Source organism: Barbatula barbatula (assembly GCF_947034865.1).
Source record: "Barbatula barbatula genome assembly, chromosome: 1".
Lineage (NCBI taxonomy): Eukaryota > Metazoa > Chordata > Actinopteri > Cypriniformes > Nemacheilidae > Barbatula > Barbatula barbatula.
In genome coordinates, this window is record NC_136766.1 from 5,812,961 (window position 1) to 5,834,659 (window position 21,699).

Genomic DNA, 21,699 nt, shown 5'->3' on the forward strand with positions numbered 1-21,699 from the left:
TATAATATTATAAGAATTATCGTCAAATGCTCTCACATCACCGATTGTGCACTTGCGACGTGGTCCGTGTAGAGTGGCCCCTCTTGCCAACACAAATGCCACTCAGTTGAGCTAATGTGCCCTCTTATATTTTTGATAAGCTTGCACGGTTTGCGAAACCACGGCACATGCGTAATACAGTGTCCCCTTCGTTTGATCGTAAAGGTTCTGGGAAAAGTTTCTCTCCCGGACCGGAAGGACTCGAGCTTACTTGCTCTCCAGAGTCATCTTTAAGGTGACCTTGACCTTTTCAAAACTCATAACCTGAAACAGCACTGATGTATTTAATACGAAGTTTAACTCCACAACAAATTTGTATTACGAAGTGTGGTTCGATTTACAGTAGGATCACTCCCTCCCTATTCCAGTGGCTTCAAACACACAGAACATGGTTTTCCATTCCCTCAAGCTGTAATTTACTTATTTTAACCGTGTATGCGGTGGATTGTTTTATTTGTTCAACAGCATATGGTTAGATAAAACAAATGACTTCAAAAGGTGAAACTGGAGTGGTCTCACTGAACCACAAATTATCTTTATATATGGCGTATTTTGACGTCCGTGGACACGTTTTGGTCGTTGCAGACGTTGGATCTTTAAGTTGCTCAAGTGCCACAACTTTGTTGATTCATAGTTCTAATTCCCTGGGGAATAAAACCCTCCTATCTGACATGGGCAGAGAGTCACGGAACGGGCTGCTGACGTACAGGCACAAAGGAGGAGCCAACGGCTGGACTTCCAGCCAAAATTTGCCTTCTTGGACTAACCAACATGTTCAGCTGGAGAGAAGAAACACGGGACAGAGTGCATTTCGCACTAAACATCCATATCTAACATACGTTGTGGAACGAATCTGAGACGTTTCCCCATCCTCGCCCCCTTTGAATTTTGTTTTCGTGAAGTAATTTTGATTTACTCGTGTTTCACAGAAAGCTTTATTTTTCCACAACAGTAAGTCTCGGTTATCAGTTCTCTGGAGAGAGATGAGGATACTCGCAGTAAAACCTCTTTCCTGGCTCTAGGACAGAGTGTGCTGACATTTGTCTTTTACTGCTTCAGATTGGACAGAGTTTCAGTATTCTTGTATTCATTTTGGAAGACAAACAAAAATCACAGATATGTGTTTTTGTGGAATTTTTACGACACGTTTCCACGTTTAGTTTATATGAGATGCTTGAATTTAAGTTGCTTTGGTGGTCTGTCAAACGCCGTGATACTTCTTCCCATTTGTTTTCCTTTGGTAAAGTCTCTCTGTGAGGACTTTGGATTTGATATTAGATTCAGACATTTTCACAGCTAGTCCTGTCTATAGACTAGATTTATGTTGTATATTTAAGCTGTGGGGATAACACTGAGGGTGTGAGGAATAAATGTAAATCTGTTGGGTGATCTAACAGTTAAACGTAACTATTTTCTGAGTTTGACGATCATACATAGATGTATATAAAGCAAAAACAAAGCGCCTCACCTAAACCTAACATCACTGGGGTGAAAAGCTGATTTTACTACAAGTTACGCATTTGATCATATAAATCCAGGTGTATAGCCACCTTAAAAGTTACGAATTGTCATGAGATAGTGTTGGCATGATACACATTTTTTTATATTTACGTACTGTGGATGTGAAACGTATCATTAGGACAAGAAAGCCTTTTATGTATTTACTACGTTTCCATATTTATTCTCCATTTTTAATGTTTATTCTTATTAGTAGCAATTTGTAAGTGTTTTTTAAGAACCTAGCTGACACAGCCTGAGTGGAAAAGTACTCTCCTCGCCTGTGGCCTCTTTGCCGGTGCGCATTTCTTCCTCTGGGGTTGCTCTGTATGTAATCAGGTGTGCTGAAGACCTCAAGTGAAGCCAAAGTATCATGCCAAGACTCACCTCTAAACCGCCTCATCAGGTGTGAGAGTGTGTACGTGCAGAAGAGATGGAGGTTGCAGGAAGGTTATTCACCTTCACATTCACTACATTGATGAATCAGTCAATTGTATCAGAAATGCAGTGCATAAAGCTACAGATTTGGCCATGTACTAGAATAAAGGGATATTTAAATCAGATAGGATTTTTATTCTTTGCTCACTGGACGACATTTTAGTCGTGTCGGCCACGGTTGTGCTTCGAAAGGGAGGGGGTGAGCCGTTGGTTGCAATTCGCAACCTCTCCACAAAATTTCATACACTGGACCTAAGGCTCAATCGTAATTTTGTGTTCACGTGTGTCTGCCAACAAAAAAGGTACAAAACTGACTGCACATATAAAATGGATACTTTATATGCACTGTAAGTCACGTTGGGTAAAAGTGTCTGCCAATTGCATACATGTAAGTGCATAAACGGTGTTGTGAATGGTCTGGTGAAAACATTAAGAAGACACTGAACACACGTTCCAGCCATGTCGAATCAAACATAACTGCCCCTGGGTTGGCAATAACACTGCTCTGTTAATATCATTATAGCGTTCCTCTGGACAAACTGGACAAACGACATATTCATTCAAGGAACACAGTCTAATGGGATGTCCAAAGATGTGTTCGAGAATTTCGGTATTGACAATGCGCTTGAGACGCTCTTAGTAGGCTGTGATAGTTGCACACAGTGTGTGAAATCTGGAGTTACAGTACGTGCTGTGATGTGCGTATTGCCAGTTACATCTCATAAAATGTCAGACTACTTACTGGCGAGGAAGAAAACAAAGAATATCACACATATATCATTATTAAAGCTCTTTAAGACGGAAAGTTTCAGCTATTGTTAAGACCGGATGTGCATTAAAGGACTGGAATGACAAGGGATTAAATGAGGATGATAAACTGTTACCACCTTGCTATTTGAACTAACATGATCACAAAATGTTTCTCTCTCTGATTCACAAGACATTCCCATTCACTCTCTCAGCTCACTTGGATGAAAACATTATTTTATGATATCAAAGCTCATGCATTTCTCACATTTTGGTTTTAATGACTAATAATGAACTCAGGACATTATCATAAAAAACATTTTGCTTTGCTTCTCCATTTATGCTGTATATACAAGTAATCTCATCGGTTTCCTCAATCCCACCCATTTTGGGTTTGCTTTATGAAAACAAAAATGTTTTCTTAAATTAAAGAGAAGCAATTTGGCTGTCTGCTTATATAACTAAGCTAACGAAAAACAGATTACAGCTACCTGTTTTTCATCCACTAACGTGCAAGAATCATATTTCACCCCTTTAAAGGAGCAATGTTGAGATTTTAGCAGCGTCTAGTGGTGAGATTGCGAATTGCAACTAACGGCTTACTCCACGCCTCCCTTTCAAAGCAGTACGGGGATCTCACAGAACAAAAATCTTGTCGCATTTTCGCTTCTTTGGTGAAGGAGATGACATATTTACAAAATGCGCTCTGTAGAGCAGTATGTCCGTTTAGGGCTACTGTAGAAACAACATGGTGAATTCAATGCAAGGGTACCCGCGCTGTATATAGATAGAAATAGCTCATTCGGAGGTAATAAAAACATAACGCTTCATTATGTAAGGTCTTTATACACCTCTGAAGAGTAAGTCAGTAAGTCCTCCATAAATTATACACTGGACCGTTAAAACAACATTGTTTTTTTGCTGTTTAGTGTGGGTCATAACTGTGGGCATGCTTCAGTTAAGCAAACGGCTTTCCTGTCGTAAATTCATTTTACAGTAGAAGATGCTGTCAGTTATGACAGGGGCCAGACAAGGCTGCAAAAACAGCTACACGCTTACCCTGCCATTTTAAACAGAGAGAAGAGTCTTGTTTTATTTATTACCTTTATTATTTCTTCAGTGCAAACAGAAAGTTGGCTTTCATTGGTCATCACATGACATTGTTATTTAGGTACCTGCATGCACAAAATGATACATTCGTTCAGAGAACTATATTATATGCAGTTGACTTTCAGAAAGTGATATTTGTTAGAAAGTGAGCTGGGTGTTAGTGTGGAGAATGGAGGATATCTTCAGAGCAGAGCTGTTTATGACACGGATCAGCAGAGTTTAATGAGAGTCAGAGCGGTTAACCATTCGGTCTTTGTCCGTGTGCTCTGGTCCCTTTCATTTTCTGGCACCTGCAGAGACTCATGATAGTGTCCAAGTCCACTTTGGTTTCCGTGGTTCTGGGATGCTTGACTTCAGGTCAGCTTTTAACATCTCGCTTGCTTGGCATCTACTGCTATAGCCATGTTGACTGTACTCCCACTGCTGTGATAACATACAATATGTAGTCTTTAATATGTTGGGCTTTAGGAGGCCTAACCATCCAGTTTGTCTTTGATTGAAGTACACAGAAAGAGACACATACAGGAGAAACACATAAATTTTTTACAGCTGTCTCTTAAATCATGTGTTGTTTTAACTTTTGGGAAATTGTTTTTATGTACTCACTTCTATATGGAAGCTAAACACTATTTATGGGTCTATTAAGTTGAAATCTGATTTGGCTGTCAATGTATAGAATGACTGAGGTTCTTTCAGCATGTGACACCAAGAGAAATTGTATATAAATAAAGAAAGAAAAATAATATAACTTCAAAAACCAATCGAAATTGTGAATATTAAACTATACATTTACATTTAGTCATTTAGCAGACGCTTTTGGAAGCAATTATAACAACATAGGCAACAAAATACATAAGTGCATCAAAAACTAGTCCATTAAAGCCAAGCACATTATACAAAGCTAAGAAAAGTGAGGTTAGTTATTATTATTATTATTGAATAAGAAGGAAAGGGAAAAGAATTAGGATAAATCAATCAGTGACGTGTTGACAGAAGAGATGCGTTTTCAGGCGTTTAAAGGCACAAGCTTCTACTTGATAAATCTTTTATATTTTACGTTTTTTATATTGTTAAACATATTAATGATCTCATGGTCATCCATTCACGCAGAACAAACAGGCCTTTCTAAAGAATATGACTGATTTAGTATGAAAGCAAACCAAAGATTGGAGGGGTGATGCCAAATTTATTATGAATCAACAATTCATTTAGATAAGAAAGTCTTAAGATAAACTTGCGTTATTATGCAACAATTTTTCTTTCAAGGTCAATAGATTCAAAGGTGAACATTGCTTTCTGTTCGAATTTTCTATGAAAGGTAACATTTACATACCATTTATTTTCTAAATTAAAAAAGATTTCTGGGTTGAAAATACCTGAAATACCTGTTTTGACTTGTATAACCTTATATGTTTATATATGTTGCTTATAGTCAATGTTTTCCTGTAAAAAGTGCCATATAAATACAGCTGACTTGACTTGACTTGAAGTGCTTAATATAAAACCAAGACATGCTGTATAACAAACACCCAGAATATATGCTTTATTAGCCACAACAGGTTTTACCCATTTTATTTAAAAAATGAGAAAAATAGTCTGTTTCTAATCTAATCTCCAACATTCTTTGGCTTTAAAATGTTATCTACACGCTGTGAGCCAGATGGAAAAGTCAGGACAGGCTCAATCCAGATAAGTACTGAATGAGACCTGAAGATGTACACAAGCCGAAGATGGATCGTGTGTCCAAAGTTTTCCCCGATCACGTTTGCTTTTGATCTCCATTTTGATTAAGAATCAGTATTTTTTGGCACTACTGAAACAAGATATTTATTTGTCTTTTGCCCTTTAGTCCCCCTGAAACATCTGCACATATAAATATATCTGCACCTTTCAGCTACTGTACTGGAATAGGAACTGACTGAAATTGGTTTAATATACAGTAAACTCAGAATTCACATACAGTAAATGAGTTATGTCACTTAAATTACACAGTTGGTTTGAAACGCCCAAGCACATCCCATTCAGATACTGTGTAAAAATGTATTAAAATATACTGTAAATGTACAATCCCAAAGATATTTACATGAGGCAGAACATCGTTTTAAGTATTTTAAAATTTGAACCTTTTTAATCACGTTTAATTAATTTATTTTATTTTATTGAGCGACTAACTAATGTCTGGTTGATTCGTGGCCTTTAGTTCATCCAGTATAAGTTTTTTCTTGAAGAGATATGAGACACATGGCCAGTGTGATATGGGAATTTTGTGAAAACAGGAAATTGAGAAAAAGGGGAAGCTGTCTAGTCAGCCTCCCTAATTTCTTTGAAATTACGATAGAGAAAAATTCTATATTATTACAGGGCTTTTTCACATGTCAATCAGATTTTTTTTTCAATTAACCTTTGTTTGCTAAAACAATGAACACACGAGTAAATAATTAGTTTTCTTCTTTTACCTTGTACCAGTTGTAAGTCGTTTTGGACAAAATTAAGTAACGTAGCTGTTTTGTACTTATTTCAAGACCTGTTCATTAACATTTTAATATCCTTGTGATATTAAAAGTAATAATGTCACTGACTCATAAGAAGCAACCTCACAGGTCTTACAGATGCCCGCCTTTGGGTCAATAAGTGCGAGGGGCTCTCTGAAAGACCCGGTTTGTGCTAATGTGGACTTTGTGGTTTGTCATTTATTTTATAATTTTTCCGATGACAGCAAATACAGACTAAAGCAGCATGGAAAAGCCCAGAGCAGTGCACAGAGAAAGGGTGAAAAGCTGCCAGGTGTGCGGTTCTTGGAGAAAGTTGAAAAGGTTTTCAGCAAGAGTCAGCTGCACTGATGAAGAGAAATATCTCTATTTCCTTGAATCAAAGCTGTGGTTTATTCTTAGAAAAACACTAAATAAACATAGACAATAAAAGATAAACTATTTTATTCCATTATTGTACTCAAGTATGCTAGGGCACACAATAACACAATGATTTGGATAGGCCTTTTTAAGAAACGCATATATAGCCTAAGTTAAACGGTGTGGTTTGGATGCTTGACATTCATTGCTGCATTGACAGGCCTGATATTGAAGATCTTCAAACCAAATTATTTCTAGAGCTAGAAATAATTTGTGCTCTTTATTGGATGTCCTTCGAATAAGAGTGGGGTTTAACCCTGGCATACTTGCCAAAATTCGCCCATTCGCCTGTAAACAGTACATCATGGCCTCCTAATCGTCCCCATATGTACCGATTGGCTTTTTAACTCCTTTTTGTCTCCTCTCCACCAATTAGCTGGTGTGTGGTGGGCGTTCTGGTGCAATATGGCTGCCGTCGCATCATCCAGGTGGATGTTGCACATGGTGATGGTTGAGGAGATCCCCACTTCAATGTAAAAAAGCGCCTTGTGTGCCCAGAAAAGCGCTATATAAACTTTACAAATTATTATTATAGCCTATTCATGCTGATCGTGGTGAGATGTAAAATTGCTAAATAATTAGCAAATCTGAGAAGGTCTATTTAGGCCTCAAATAATATCATTATTTTAATTCAAGTTTATTTTCATATTTATTCACAACAGAAAACATATGCAAACGTTGATGATAAATTAAATGAAGTTAAAAAAAACTATTCCGCGCAAATTAAATATAAGCGAACTGCAGAGCCTCCCCATATAGAACTCCACCCATGTGCTCTACCAATGACGCACTTCCGGCCTGTCGCCACCAGTCACTTGAAGTAAGCAAAATGTCTGTTTCAGCATCTATATTCTCTATATTCTTTCGCCAAGAATGAATATATACGAACTTAGTGGACACACATTGTATACAACTCAGTAATTTAATAAGCATAAGTAATCTTTTGATATCGCACCTGTGGTCTACTGCACGTAAAACTCGATAGGATTGGGATTTTTCATATTAACGCCTACATTCATTAAAATGTAATAATACAATGTAATAGCGTGTTGTCTTTGACTTTATATAAGGACATTAAATAGTTTGAACGTGACGCAATTTAATTAGAGCATATAGTTCGCTAGTTACGCGTTGTACACGTGTATGGCTTCGTGAAATCATTGTTTTGCCTTATAGGAGCTCGAGAGACAGTGTTGAATACGAGTTAACACTCTGTTTTTAGTTATTTGGACAGATATCGCTGTGGCTACTGTTGCCAAGGTTGCAACTGTTTTTTCTTCCATTACTGTATTAATGTATGGCCTGACTCCCGCTCTCTGTGCTGTTCAGATGAGTCGGGCAGAACCATTACGGGTGTTAATTGTACATGACGTGTGCCCAAAATGTTTTTTCAGGTTGCTATGATACAGAATATGGAGGTAGTAATGCGTGTTACTAGTATTTGATTGTTTTCTGGATGTGACCTTAGCGCTATCAATGTTAGCAAACTATATGAACTTCTCCAAAGTTACGATCTTGGGTACGTGCAATAAGCATGTCGATTGGTCGGTGTGGTATTTGCCCCGCCTCTCAATAACTGTAATTGGACGGCTGTAGACAGTGACAATCATGTGACGAGCGTCGCGCTTTAGCTTGAATTGTTCAATTTAAAACATCAATTTAAATGCTCATATTTCTTGCTAAAGTGGGTTGCTCGTAGCCTTTACAAACTGAACAAATTCTTTTTTACTTATTTGTATGGTGTAAATACACGCCAGACAAGAATTAATGTCTTCGATCGTATAAAGTAAAAGCATTTCATTGCATTTATTGCGTTGCCCCATGAAGAGGGAAGCATAGGCGTCTGAATAAGGCGTCGGTAGGCGTCTGGCGCCCTCTGGTGTTTGTTTGCGTGAACGGTTGAGCCTTTTTGAAAATGCTATTTATCCTATAGGATTAAGAAAATATTAGCATAAACCAAATTTTGATTTCGGAAGAACATATATATATATTAATGTTAAATATAAGTGAATATTGATGATATTCCTCTGTTTACTGTTTTTTGGAGTGAGATCAATTGTATATGGTGCACTATATTACATTCCTCAGTGATATTTTAAAAAGTGATGAAATCAGACAGTGAACGTATAGTCTAACCGTCCCTCATGTGACGTGGTATCAGATTGAACCATGAACCCCTGATATGTGTTGTATTTGGATGTCCAATAAATTAGACAATCATCAACCAGTGATCTCATTAGGAAGTATTTTATATTGCGTAAAAACTTTATTTTCTTTTAACTTTTCACTCGCTGTAAAATATTCACACTGTTAGGGCATGGCACAACCTTCTTTAGATTGATTGCAATGTTGAAAACGTTTTAAAGTCATCAGATGTTGAATTATAACCCTTTCATGATGCATATTTCTATTGTGTGCATAACAGTGGCTTTCCTATTTTTAGTGTCTGTCTGCATGTGTAAATCAGTGTAAGTGAGTGTGTTGGGTTTACAATATTCCGTAGGACATTTTCTAGTACGTGTATGGGACTGTCACTGTTCAGTAACTGTGGTTAAAGGCATGTGTGGACAGTTGGGATGGCGAGACTGTTGGTCATTTCTATTGGCATGTCTGCCGGTTGTCCATGTGTGAAGACCTCAGGCACAGCATGTGTGGGTAGCAAGGACTCTTCGTGCAGAGCTGTTGGGGTCAAAATAGCCACATAAATACTAAAAAGTATTTTAAACTTTGTACATTTACATAATGCATTTGACAGATGCTTTTATCCAGTGTGACTTACAGACAGTGCATTCAATCTATACATTTTATCAGCGCTTTATGCGTGATCTGTCAGATTGAACCCATGACCTTTCCATTGCTCAACAAAGTGAGCATTATCAACACAACAAAGCTCAAACGCTGTTCCTTTAAACTGACAGCTTGGCTACGTTAGCTCTGGATACTCACAGGAGGGTACTGGGAGGATGACTGAGGTGAAGTTAGGCATTGTGGTATGCTCTGGCAGCATCTCTCTGGTGAGAACCGGCTCTGTTGGTGTGGTGAATATAAGTGGCTCGGGATTTGAGTCTACAGGGAGGAAGAAAGAGATAAACACACACACTTGTTAATACCTTTATTCCACTTTCAACAGTTCAGTTCAGACTTTAACTGCAGGAACGTCAGAGAGAGAGAGAGAGACTTAACTCAAAGGACGGATGTTGAGTCTTATCTTAAACCTGAGAGCTTAGACTGACGGACTCTGGACTGAGATCTCTTGTGGAATCTTAACCAGATCTGAGTTTACTAAAGTTTATACTGTCGAAAGTCTGATTCTACATGAGGTTCAGGACCACCACTGCACATACTGACCCTTAATCAGCCGTATTGCAACCCAAAATATTGCTCACAGATGGCTCTTTTATAGCTCAGGAGGTTCGTCTTGGAAGTTAATGGGAGAAATAATGATTTATGATGAATGATTTGCTTTTGAAGTACAGAAAAGTAATGTGGCTCCTCGCGTAGCTTGTTAATGGTGCCTTTGTTACAGACATTGATATGTCTGATATGCACTAGGGGTGTCAAGGTATATTGTGGCACTTAATTTAATGATGCAAAAAAATGAAGACAGGTAGGCTTTATTGCAGAACTAGGATTGAACTATTATGCAGAACAGCATTAACATATATAATGTTTTACATTTTTAGATTTCGTGTTTTTAAAGATCGGTGACGTGCTATTTCATGCATTCTTTACATTTACATTTAGTCATTTAGCAGACGCTTTTATCCAAAGCAACTTACAAAGAATTCAGGGAGCAATAAGCGATATGTCATACAGGAGCAATAATACAATAGGTGCGAATACAAAGTTATAAGTATAAAATTCTATAGCTACTGCAAAAATGTTTCTGAAATTTGGTTTGGGAATTCATCCGTTATTTAAATTAGATGGTTTTTTTTATACATTTTAATTTGTATTTCCCTTCATGGTTATATTGTGAATCCAGTGACATTGTTGAGATGATTTTGAGCACAAATATTTACTTGTCACTTTGATGGACTAAGTTTCAACATTTCTAAACATTTTTAACGTGTATTTAGAAAAAGTTAAATAATATTTGTATTTCATAACCTGGATTTTTATCACAGTTTTAATGATTCTGTCAGTCTTTCACATTGCTGTTGGATGACTTTGTCTTTCCTTAGATTTGATTTTGGTCAAATTCAACAGACACAGCACTGAAATGACCACAATAGATCTAGAAATGCTGATTAAATGAATGTTGGGAATGTTCTCTTTTTCAGCGCCTGTATATTAAGTACAAACGTAATGTGTGAAAATAGAGCACTTTACGTACACTAAACTAATGGCAAATTTCCACCGAAATTACCTGGAAAAATGTGTCCCAGGATCTTTTTTCCCAGGAACCTATTTCTCCCCAGATCAGTTGCTGTCTGCGTTTTATAGCGCCCTTATGTGCCATGAAGATTAGGCAATCAGTCCCGTGACGTAGGACTGCATGTGGCGGCTCCTCCGAGTCCAGAAGGGGGCGGTAATGTCAACAACAATGACATCACATAAAGCGACGGACACTCGTAATTTTTCTGTGCGACAATGCCCAGCTTGTATAGCCGACTCAATATTTTATCCATTTCAAACAGTTGAAACTACACGCACCGCAACAAACACTTTAAAATAGTGGCTTGTTTTTACCGGAACATGATAAAATCATGAACTCAACCATTCAGCATATTCGACCACAGAGGCCCACACCCGAATCTTCTGGAACTCTGGAAAAGTACGACCTCACAAGCAGGGACTTTTTGGGGGAAATCTTTACCCAGAACTTTGTTTTGATCCCAGTTCCTGCGGTGGAAACACACAGAGTACTGCGCCTAAGTTCCGGGGGAAAGATCCCGCGTTGGAAATGCGCCATGAGTGTCATTGTGCCTGGGTTATGGGACCGAAACAAATTTAAGAGGATTTGGCCGTGGCAGATCTTTGTACCTGAGACATGCAGTGATTCCGATCCTCTGGTTGCCTCCTCTCCAAGTAGCATCTCCATAAGCAGGCTGTCCACGTTGGCTTTGCCCAGCAGACGCATTAGCTGCAGGTGTTCCACCATCTGCCAGGCCACACTCTGAAGAGTGGTCAGCAACAACAGAAGCTCTCCGAACCGCCCTCGCTGCTCGCTCGTGGCCTCATCCAGGAGCAGCTGGGCCTGAAATCGCAAGTGGCGCACCGCCTGGGCGCGCTGCAGTCCTGGACAATCTAAAACATAGAGAGGGTTCAGTGGCATAGCCATAAAAAAAGAAAACTGTGCTTGTGGAGGGATTTACTGTCTCACATTTATCTAAGATAACGTTGGTCATATAACGTGTGGAAGGGTCACAGGTTTGTTCGTGTGTCTTTGCGTTTTTTGTGTACGGTTGTCTGCGAGGAATGTATATTTGTCCAAGCTGCAATCTCAGACAGACATTTACACTCGTTGGGCAGATGTCTGGTCTCACTGACCGACCTGGCCCCGGTGTTATAATCAAGACATGAGGCCAACAAGCAGTAAAGTCTACCACTGTTTTCCAGATATTAATAGATCCCCATAAGACAGCATGAAATTAAAGACCGTACAACCAAATCGTGCCAAGAACAAGTAGAAGAGCACCTGGCACAGATGGCGTGTTGTGCCAGGGGTGAACCACCGAGACCGGGTCTCGATGATCCCTGACTCACCCGGAGAAAAGAACACGATGGTTTTGAGGCAGACAAATTCAGTGTCTGTGATGTCTAGCTCTTTCAGAGGTCTCACCAGCTCCTCCAAGACACGAGTCGCTAGTTTAGACATCTCCTGCTCGATGCCTCCTACAGGAATGATGAAGTCATTTCCTGCAAAAATACAACATACGGTCAGATCTTGATTTTTTTTATAGCTTCATTTGTCTATATAGATTTAAAAGAGGTTTGATATTTCACTGTATTTCTTTACCAAGCAGAATGATGTCATTGTAGGGCAGCGAACGTCGTGTGACCCCTAAGATGAGGTGCTCTGCTGAGTGAGCTCTTAACAGTGCCACCTGTGCACAGATATGAGCAGACGGACAGCGTGAGGCTCTTATTGCCCACATCAAACAGAAAATCAAATGATCAAACAAGTCCAAGTTCAGGTGTAGACCTACCCTGTCATCCACTGAAAGCACACAGAATTCAGGGATGCGCTTCGCCCATTCCACTAGGAGGAGGAGCTGCTCTTTCATAGATTCACACACGTCTCCTACGCTGGCTATCTTCTTAGCGTTGATGTCCCTCATAGGGTTAAGAGACGGATGCTGAGAAAACAATGACTGATTATGACATTATAGGACTGTTATAAATAGGCTATTATATCAAAGGTTTAAAGGCTGGTATTAGCGGTTAGTTGAAAAGATGTGGCAGCGGTAAAGGGCTTTCTATGGCTAGCACTTATTTACACATCTAAGCTGATTTGTTGTTCATGGATGTTACTGCACTGAAAGGAGCATCTAAATTGGGAATAAAGTAGAACGCTTGTGGAAATCTGTCTGTTTTCTGGCTCATCTGTCAATCTGTTTATTCTTGCATATTACACACAGTATGCATGTCATTTGGATGCGTGTCAGTTTGATTGATACCTTTCTGGCACAAATGTTTATTAACTTATTTAATCAGACTTGAAAATAGACTTTAAATCATTAGTTCCAGTCCAGGATGTTGCTTGTCAAATGTTTGCTTATTTAACACTTTTTCAGTGACCCACTATTGGTATGATTAATAACTTATCATTTTTGTTTGTGGTTTTGAAGCATGTCATTTTTACATGTCAGGGACTATATGTTTATTAATAATTTTTACTAACTTGAATAATTGATGCTTTTTTAAAGTGTCTAACAACACCCTTCAAGCTTGACTGTATTCACAGTCTAGTACAGCTTCTGGCGCCTTATAGCTCTAAAGAAATTAAAATGACTTGAGCAAACAATTAAAAGTATTATCTAAAAGGTATGAACAGTGGATGATGAAAGTAAGTTTACCTGATGTGTGCAGGCCTCAGCCTGCATTAACACATCGATGGTGAGGGTCCCCACTCCTTGGCCTTCCCTACGACTGCTTATACGGTCTCGCTCATTCTGCACTGCTGTAAGACGAAAGGAAATGTCAGTGAATCTTTGACCGCTTCAGTTTACCTGATGGGTTTCTATATAAAAGGCAGTGAACATCTGAGCTGGTGTGGTGTTTGAGATATTACGCATTCTCCATCCCATGTTGTTCACATTGCATCATTTGCGTCAAGATATTTATGTCTCATCTAAAAATGAATTTTAGTTCTATAATAAAATTTTTGTTTTAATATTTATTTTCTATCTATTTTTATTTATAAATGCAGTACATTTGATTATTTATAATTGTAATTTTATCATCTGCATTGTCGCAAAGCAGCTTTACATGCATTTAGTCAGAATACAGAATAGAAATACAAGTAGAATACATGATGGTATCATTGCACATTTTCGCAATATGAAAACATAAGTTTGTAATCGGACATTAACATTCATAGTAATGGTTGGTGATGCGTATGTAAACTTTTTCATAGGAAGTATATTTAATAAAAGCCACTTTAAAAATAATTGTCTATATGTAATCAGTTTCTATGCATAAAGATGACTTCATTTATGGCAAATACATTGAATTTAACCCTGAAATAAGGGCAGGATTGGCATCTTTGTTACATATTTCCTGATAGCTGCTTTATTGATGGTTAATGATGAATCTTATTCCGTGACAGTTCGGCGTTTTGGGTCGCTGTCCTGCTGTTTTACAGCTCATACAACAGCCAGTAGGAATTTAATAAATACTATCTGGGTTTATCCCTTCTGATGACCAAACTACCAATAGGTCTAAACATGGATACAGAAAGAAGTCCGCAAACTCAAACAATGAAAGAGAAGGTCGCCTGATATACTGATGTTGCGTTTGATGTCTTTCCCTTTTATTGTTGGGGTGTGCAGGCTTCCAATGGCAATTTAGTGTACTTTTTTTGCCATCACACCTCATTTTGAGCTTTTACGAGTCTTGTATAGAAGAATGAGCAGTTCATGACTCACGACTGTTTTTCAGTTTTCCTTAAGCTTGCTTGAGCAACATTCAGTGATTTTATAAGAATAAACAGGCAAAGTTAACCTCATATCTTATTATCCAAAAAACCTGAAATTGATTTAAATGTTTTTGTTTGTTTTGAGGGATTGATTTTCTAACTCTCAGTTTCAAAATTGGCATCTTTAAGAGCACAAGATGTCTTATAGCTGTGTCAATGTACGTTTTATTTTAGTGTGTAGTCTTACACCATTTGCCATCCAGTTTTTCAATCTCAAAGGGGGGGCCAATCTCACGATACAGGCATTCGTGAGTAAAATGATGAAGCTATAATTAGTTTTTTGCGTGTAGTCAAGGCTTTTTCGAAAACTTTGGTAAAAATGTACCTTCTTTTCTCATGCCAGCTCTGAAGCACTTTCGAAGTCTGCAGTATCTACATTGATTCCTTTTGTCTTTGTCCACAACACACTGCCTGCTGAACCTGTACACACGCACGCGGGCACACATTGTATGCTATAATTCTCACATTTGCAGAGAGAGAGAAACAATCCAATTGAACACTTCATGTCACACTCATACAGTTTCTGATGAAGGTGGTCACAGATCACAGATTGTTTCAGGACACAAGCGTCTGTGACCATTAATAGATGGGGTCTTGCCACGAAGACAATACGTGTAACAGTCAGTTCCTGTGGATCTGTGAAATAAAATTTCCGTTGTATAGACTGAGCTGTGAAATCAGCTGTGATGTTCTGACTCACTCCTCTGGATGGTTACATCCAGCGTGACCCGAATTAGCCTTCGGTGGGCTTGTATAGATAAATATCATGAAACCCAAGAGTATCTAAGAACGTATATATGTCTAATTGTATTTCCCCCTTCGTCAAAACCATATTGGCAAATTAAAAATGATTTATGTGTGTGTTTTCTCACCTGCATGTGTAGGCGTGATTTTTGCGTACGCTTCTTCTGAAGAAGCCCTTGCATCCATCGCAGCTGGACGCACCGTAGTGTTTCCCCGTCGCCCTGTCTGCGCAGATGGCACAGAGATTCACACTGTTATGCTGCAGACCGAGGGTTGGTACTGATGCGGGCATTGGGATGGGTATGAGTGACTCTTAAATGGAAAAGAGTGTACAACATAGTCTGTAGCATCTTATTACAGATGGTAAAATGTGAATTTGTATATGTGGCACTTTCCATGATGATTTTCTGGGGAACAAAATCGTCTCTTCAACACCATTGTAATGGTTCCTACTATGGTCAAGAACTATTTGGTTACAAGCATTCTTCCAAATATATTTTGTATGGTCTCAGACCAAAGAAATGTACACAGATTTGGAACAACTCGAGGGTTACTATTTAACAAATGTCAACAAATGGGACCGTGTTTGAAGGTGTTACTTAACTTTTTTAACAGATACTATAATTTCTTGTCTCCATATGCTGTAAGTTTCCCTTATTTGCTATGTGTAACACTCCATGCCTACAATCTCTTTAAAGTGAAGAAGTAAATGTGTCCACTGGTCTGATTGTAGCACTAGATAAACACAACTACAGTAGCAACTATATTATTAGTAATCATCACTGAGAGACACGTCTGCTTTCAATCTAAAACAAATGAACCATGCAAACACAATCCCTGAAAAATGTTTATCTATCCTGCATGCTGTTCATCTCGGTGTCTTTCTAGACGAAAAGACTCGCAATACTAATGCAACTGAAGAAAATGTGTCCAACCACCCGGTGGGTTATGAGTCCAAGAGTCAGTGTCTCCATTTATTAATTTTTATGAAAGAAGAAACTTCATTTCATTAAAGCGGTCAGTGAAAAGACGGGAGTCGACGGCCGAATCCCAGCTAATTTTGCAGCGCTAGCTAAATTTTAATTCAATTTCCTCATGTGTTGCATTAAATTGCGCTCAGAATCTGATTGCGGCCGCTTTGCATCCCACTCCGGTGAGCGTGTTACCATCTAAACCTGAAGGAATCGAGCTTAATGCATGCAAATAATCCACTCAGCGCTTTAAACCCGCTCCGAGAGCTAATAGACTCTTACATACAGAGCGCCTCCAGTTTCAAAGGCCAGTTATATTATATTAAGAGTCTACAATGCTACTGCCACCTACGCATGTATGCTTTGGTAAGATGGATCCAGTACATCTGATTCAGCAGAGCTTCTAATGAGTAGAGAAAATGAGATTATAATGGAAAGCTAGAAGTGGTTTAAGTGTAGCCTTTTGAAAACTTCTCATATGGCCGGATAGTAATTGAAGTAGCGGCATCTCATGGCATAGGGCCTCGTGTCATTGAGATGTCATTTCAAAATGGTCCGAAGCTTTTAACCATTAAAGCGGTTAAAGGCATGCTTGTCTTGCATCTCAATTCTTTACGTCTATAGGTTGAAGACATGCCGGTTGTTCTCAGGCCAGCTTTAAACATCGGTGCTTGTTTTTCACATCCGTGAAGTTTAATCCATTAGGTACAAAGAGAGTCGAGACAAGATCATGTTGTGTCAGGAATTGTGCCGCATGTCATTAGAGCAGAGGTCACACGTACCTGTTTGTACAGGGAGAACACGGAGACCGTCAAACTCCAGCATGGTGAACGTAGGGTCCAGGGATACTCCATATTCTGTTGCGCTCAGGTCCAGCGAAGCTCCTGAGATCTTCATGGTAGTCGAAGGTTCGGATTTGGCCTACTGCTTTACCGTACCTGAGAAACAACTTAGTGACGGATTAAGTCTGAGCTGGTAAACAATTCTGCTTTCACATTTCGGTGTGCTGTTACTGTAGATCTTTTTAAACAGACGTCAAATGTTTGAATTTCAACATCAACCGCGTAGATGTTCTTCTCGAGACCTTCCGTTCAGTCGCCCGCCCCACGTCGCAAATTCCCCGGACGAAGTGACTAAACCGCTTTGATTTTCTTATGATGCTAAATGTCCAAGATTGAAGATGAAGAGTGTGAGAGAGACTGAGATTTTGCCAGGAGCTTGTGTGTTGAGTTGTCTCTTATCTTTGTAGAGTGAATCATAAAGGGGTGGGTTTTAAAACAAGTAAACATGACTTACTCTTCTGTGGGAAATTTCGTTTAACCTTTATCGTACTTTTTAACAGTTTGCAACATAAAGCGAAAGGCTTAATGAATGAGCTGTTTGGGATAAAATGACTGTTTTTAAAACGTTTTGCACCAAACACTTTCACCATTGGCCAGTCGTGTGTCAAACCCTATTGGTCGAGCCAGTCTTGTTGTGTCAGGCAGGTCGGGATGCAATGTTTTAATATAGAAACAGTACACTTCTATTACTAAAATAAATCAATTTAAAGGTGCCTTTCATATAATTGTGTCAGTCTTTATTTCTTTGTTTTGTTATTCAAGCAAACCGTTCTGGAATTGTTCCTACTATGGTAGACCATGACTTCCCAGATCTGAAAATTGCTAACATTGTTCAAAATATCTTCCATTGTGTTCACCAGAACAAAGTACTTTCTACTGGTTTGAAACAACTTGAGGGTGAAGAAATGATGAAAGAAATTACATTTTGGGGTGAACTATCCCTTTAAGGCCTTGTGTCCGTGACAGCACACTAGCCCAGAGATACAGTAGTGTGTTTAATAACTCCGATATACCGTCTGGTGTTTTTTTGGTGGCGGATTCTCCATATTTTTGTCTTCAAAGGAACAGTCAGTAGCGTTTATTTTAAACTTTGCCCTTTTGGTATGTTTGCTATCAGGTCAACGGTGCAATTGATCAAAGGTACTGCGATAACGTGGTATTGCGTTACATTCTTTGCCTTCAGTTTGAATTTCGTGTGTTACAATGAGATCATGGGGAGCTCTTTCACTGTTTCACAGTTAGCTATCAACACAGAGTGTTATAGATTTTCGAATCAATTTATCTGTAACAAACTAACAGTGTTCAGCAGTTCTGCTGTAGTATTACACAGCTGTTTATCAAATCTTGCTAGGGATGGTTTTTATGTTTATAGGTAATACCATTTGAATAGTGTGGTGGTCAGGTTTGTGCAAAGAGGAAAAGCCAAATCGGTTCTTGTCCTTTTGTGCTTTAAAATTATCTTCTATCCAATATGTCCTAAGGTACAATCACATAGTTATATAATTTAATTTAAATATGTTTTATTCTATTTTGAAATATTCTCTTCTATCCTATATTGTCATTAGGAACAATCACAGAATAACTTGATTTATGAATATGATATTTATTCAAAAATATTTTATTTCCTTTTTGTATATTCTCTTCTATCCATAAGTGTCATTGGGAACAATCACAGAAATAAAATATTGAACAAAATATGAAATCTAACAAATAATATTGAATTTTGAATAATATGATGCTCCAGCGTTTATTACTTGGCTATTAAATTAAAACGTTGAAAATGTTTCTGTTTATTGAAATCAGATATAATATTGGCCCATAACATCTTTGGAAAAACTTGGGAATGATGCCTCAGAAATAATCTCAAATAAGATTAAGACACTTAAATGATATAATAAACAAAACAAAACAAAAAAATATTCATCTTCTAAAGCATCATAAAAAAAGGAAATTGACAAAAGCCTTTAACAAAACTTCTAAAATGTTAGCAGAATGAACATAAAAACAAAAAATATAAAAACTAAAGCTAATCTAAAATATGTTTAAAACTAAAAAAAAACTATAAAATCTTTTTGAACTCGTATGCCATGATTCTCTTAAACAGTATATGGAAAAACATATAAAATAGAATGAAAAATAAAAAATGGATAAAGCTGAAAGTGGTCTTTTTACTTTTTACAAATTATAACATATTATATGTCAGGCAGCTTATTACTATTTTAAAAGAAATATCCATCATGCTTTGCTCTAATGGGATTTCCTCTGTGAGTTTCAGTCCTTCCTTAAATGTCACAGTGGGCCGTAGGTCAGACCTCCCCCAGTACACACTAACACACACGATCACGCTTAAGATGACTGATGGCTCATTAAAACCCTGTCAATCACAGCACAGCACAGCTGAGGACTGAGCTGTGGTCTCCCTCTTTATTACAGATGCTTTTAAATACAACCACAAAGGGGAGACAGAGTACAGCATATACTGCCATACCTAGATTTCTGAAGAGGGAACATTCTGAAGCGGCAGACTTGAAACCATCTGCACCTCTTTATGGAGAAACATGAAACATGTCCCCCTATGAAATTAAAGAAAGTCTCCCGGAGTTACCAAAGGTTCAGATTGCATTGCTTTAGTCTGCGACTTAAGTGACTCAAAATAAGTGACTCACCTGTCTTAAATCTGAATGCGTACAGTGTGTGTAAGGCTCTGTCAGTGTGGCAGGATTTACTCCTCACAGGTGCACCGGAGGCAGCTCTACCTGTCCGCATGTGTGCACTGAAGAATGATGGATAGCTGTGAGATGCTGTATTTCAGAGCCAGCGCTTGTGCAGTTTGGAAAGGTAAAGTGTGGAGAGCAGCAGGATTGAACTTTGCTGTTCCTCCGCGCTGTCACAACCTTGCCTGTAATGCGGCTAGGGCTATTATCCAAACATAAATAAACGATGTCTCTGGCGCTTCTTAGCGGGCTGGCATCTAAAACTCTAAACAGATGCATTTCAGATTTTCTTTGTTTGGTGGAGTCGTAGTTATTGGTGAAAATTGTATTTGGATCCGTGCCGAATAGAAAAAGCATACTTTGGTTTACGTAGGCCTGGATGAAATATAAACCCACACATTTGCTGTTTTTTGTGTTTAGAATACGCACAGCAAAAAACTGAAAAACATTTTTTTAAACAAAGACGACAGGACGTATCTGGAGATGTGTTAAATCTGTGCCACATATTTTACACAGTCCTCTGTAAATTAAGTAAAATCAACGGCTAAAATAATGCACTGTATCATTACCTAGGCATTTTTTTAATGGAAAAAGTCTGATCATAAGAATATACGAGCACAAATGTGAATTGCTTTATCCTTCGCAGGTGATGATTCATAATACTATAGTCATTAGGCATAAATCTATAGTCCGTAGAATTGAATTATCAACAAAATTGAACCACTCCAAATATTCACTTTATTACTCCGAGGACTTTAAGTTGAAGGGGCTTAATGTTTTTTCTATTTCCATTTGCTAACGTTTTAATGAAGCTGCTCACTTTACTTTGATATTTCTTAGTGCAGAAATTCCACCTGTACTTAACTTGAAAGTGAACGTTCACGTGTTTGTCGCATGTTAAAAAGAGTGAACGCCTGAGTTTGCTCTTCATCCTGCATGTTCCTCATTAGAAAAAAGACATCTGTAGTTTAATACCAAAGAATGAGGGGGATAAAAAGCCGAAAAAATGGGTTATAAACACATGGCAGTTGTATGATTTAGTGGAGCAATAAAGAATAGAAAGGTGGCTATTCATCATGGGAGCAAGCTCACCGGGAGAGGAACTGTCACGGACACGGCCAAATCCAGGAGGTGGTTCAGAGAGCACCAAAAATCCGCTCCAAAAATGGGCTCGGACCGATGGCTTTTCCAGACTTCTTCTGATGCAGACGAGCATGCTGATCGTTCGGTACTGTCCACCATTTTTGCGAATACGCAAGGGAAAGATTTAGGCCAGGTGGACAAAAGTATAATACACAAATGATTCTAGCTCAATATGGCGTGACCTGCATGCATCAGTGGATTGATCTGATGAGTGACGGTACAGATTTGAGATTTGCTGAAATAACATAAGATATCCCAAATGGTAGAGTTTCAGTAGAGCGTTAAAGTGATTTTATAAAACGAATAGTTTCGATCCTGGATGCTGATTGGTTAATATTGTTAATATGTTGTGTTACGGTTTACGGTCGGGGACTATACTGTTTGTCTTGGACAATAATAATT

At 38.4% G+C, this 21,699-nt stretch overlaps 1 protein-coding gene and 1 long non-coding RNA gene across 3 annotated transcripts in view; one reads left to right on the forward strand and one right to left on the reverse strand.

The window, feature by feature from the left end:
* Positions 1 to 7,368: 7,368 nt before the first annotated feature.
* On the reverse strand, positions 7,369 to 17,991 carry hnf4b (hepatic nuclear factor 4, beta). Of its 2 annotated transcripts, none has more exons than XM_079450237.1 (10): positions 17,381 to 17,991; positions 15,756 to 15,939; positions 15,209 to 15,303; positions 13,763 to 13,866; positions 12,893 to 13,042; positions 12,703 to 12,790; positions 12,450 to 12,602; positions 11,727 to 11,990; positions 9,687 to 9,806; positions 7,369 to 9,419 (listed from the first exon to the last, which is right to left on the reverse strand). In XM_079450237.1, the coding sequence occupies exons 1-10, from the start codon at positions 17,493 to 17,495 to the stop codon at positions 9,292 to 9,294; spliced, it is 1,401 nt and encodes a 466-aa protein (XP_079306363.1). In that variant the 5' UTR covers positions 17,496 to 17,991; the 3' UTR covers positions 7,369 to 9,291. The 2 variants fall into 2 exon arrangements, with proteins under 2 accessions (XP_079306363.1, XP_079306364.1); XM_079450238.1 differs by having other exon boundaries at positions 8,970 to 9,419; positions 15,756 to 15,852; positions 17,381 to 17,850.
* The window catches only part of LOC306890596, a 42,450-nt gene continuing 28,248 nt past the window's right edge, over positions 7,498 to 21,699 (forward strand). Inside the window, exon 1 of the long non-coding RNA XR_013786283.1 lies at positions 7,498 to 7,560. This is a non-coding gene — a long non-coding RNA (uncharacterized lncRNA). The remainder of the gene's footprint in view (positions 7,561 to 21,699) is intronic.

Bases quoted from the DNA above. Each gene is read 5' to 3' on its own strand.
- hnf4b (XM_079450237.1), bottom strand. From the start codon at position 17,495: ATGAAGATCTCAGGAGCTTCGCTGGACCTGAGCGCAACAGAATATGGA. The intron at 13,867-15,208 runs GTACATTTTTAC...TTCGTCTTACAG, and splicing joins AGCTGGCATGAGAAAAGAAG to CAGTGCAGAATGAGCGAGAC. The intron at 12,791-12,892 runs GTAGGTCTACAC...ATCTGTGCACAG, and splicing joins TGCTTTCAGTGGATGACAGG to GTGGCACTGTTAAGAGCTCA.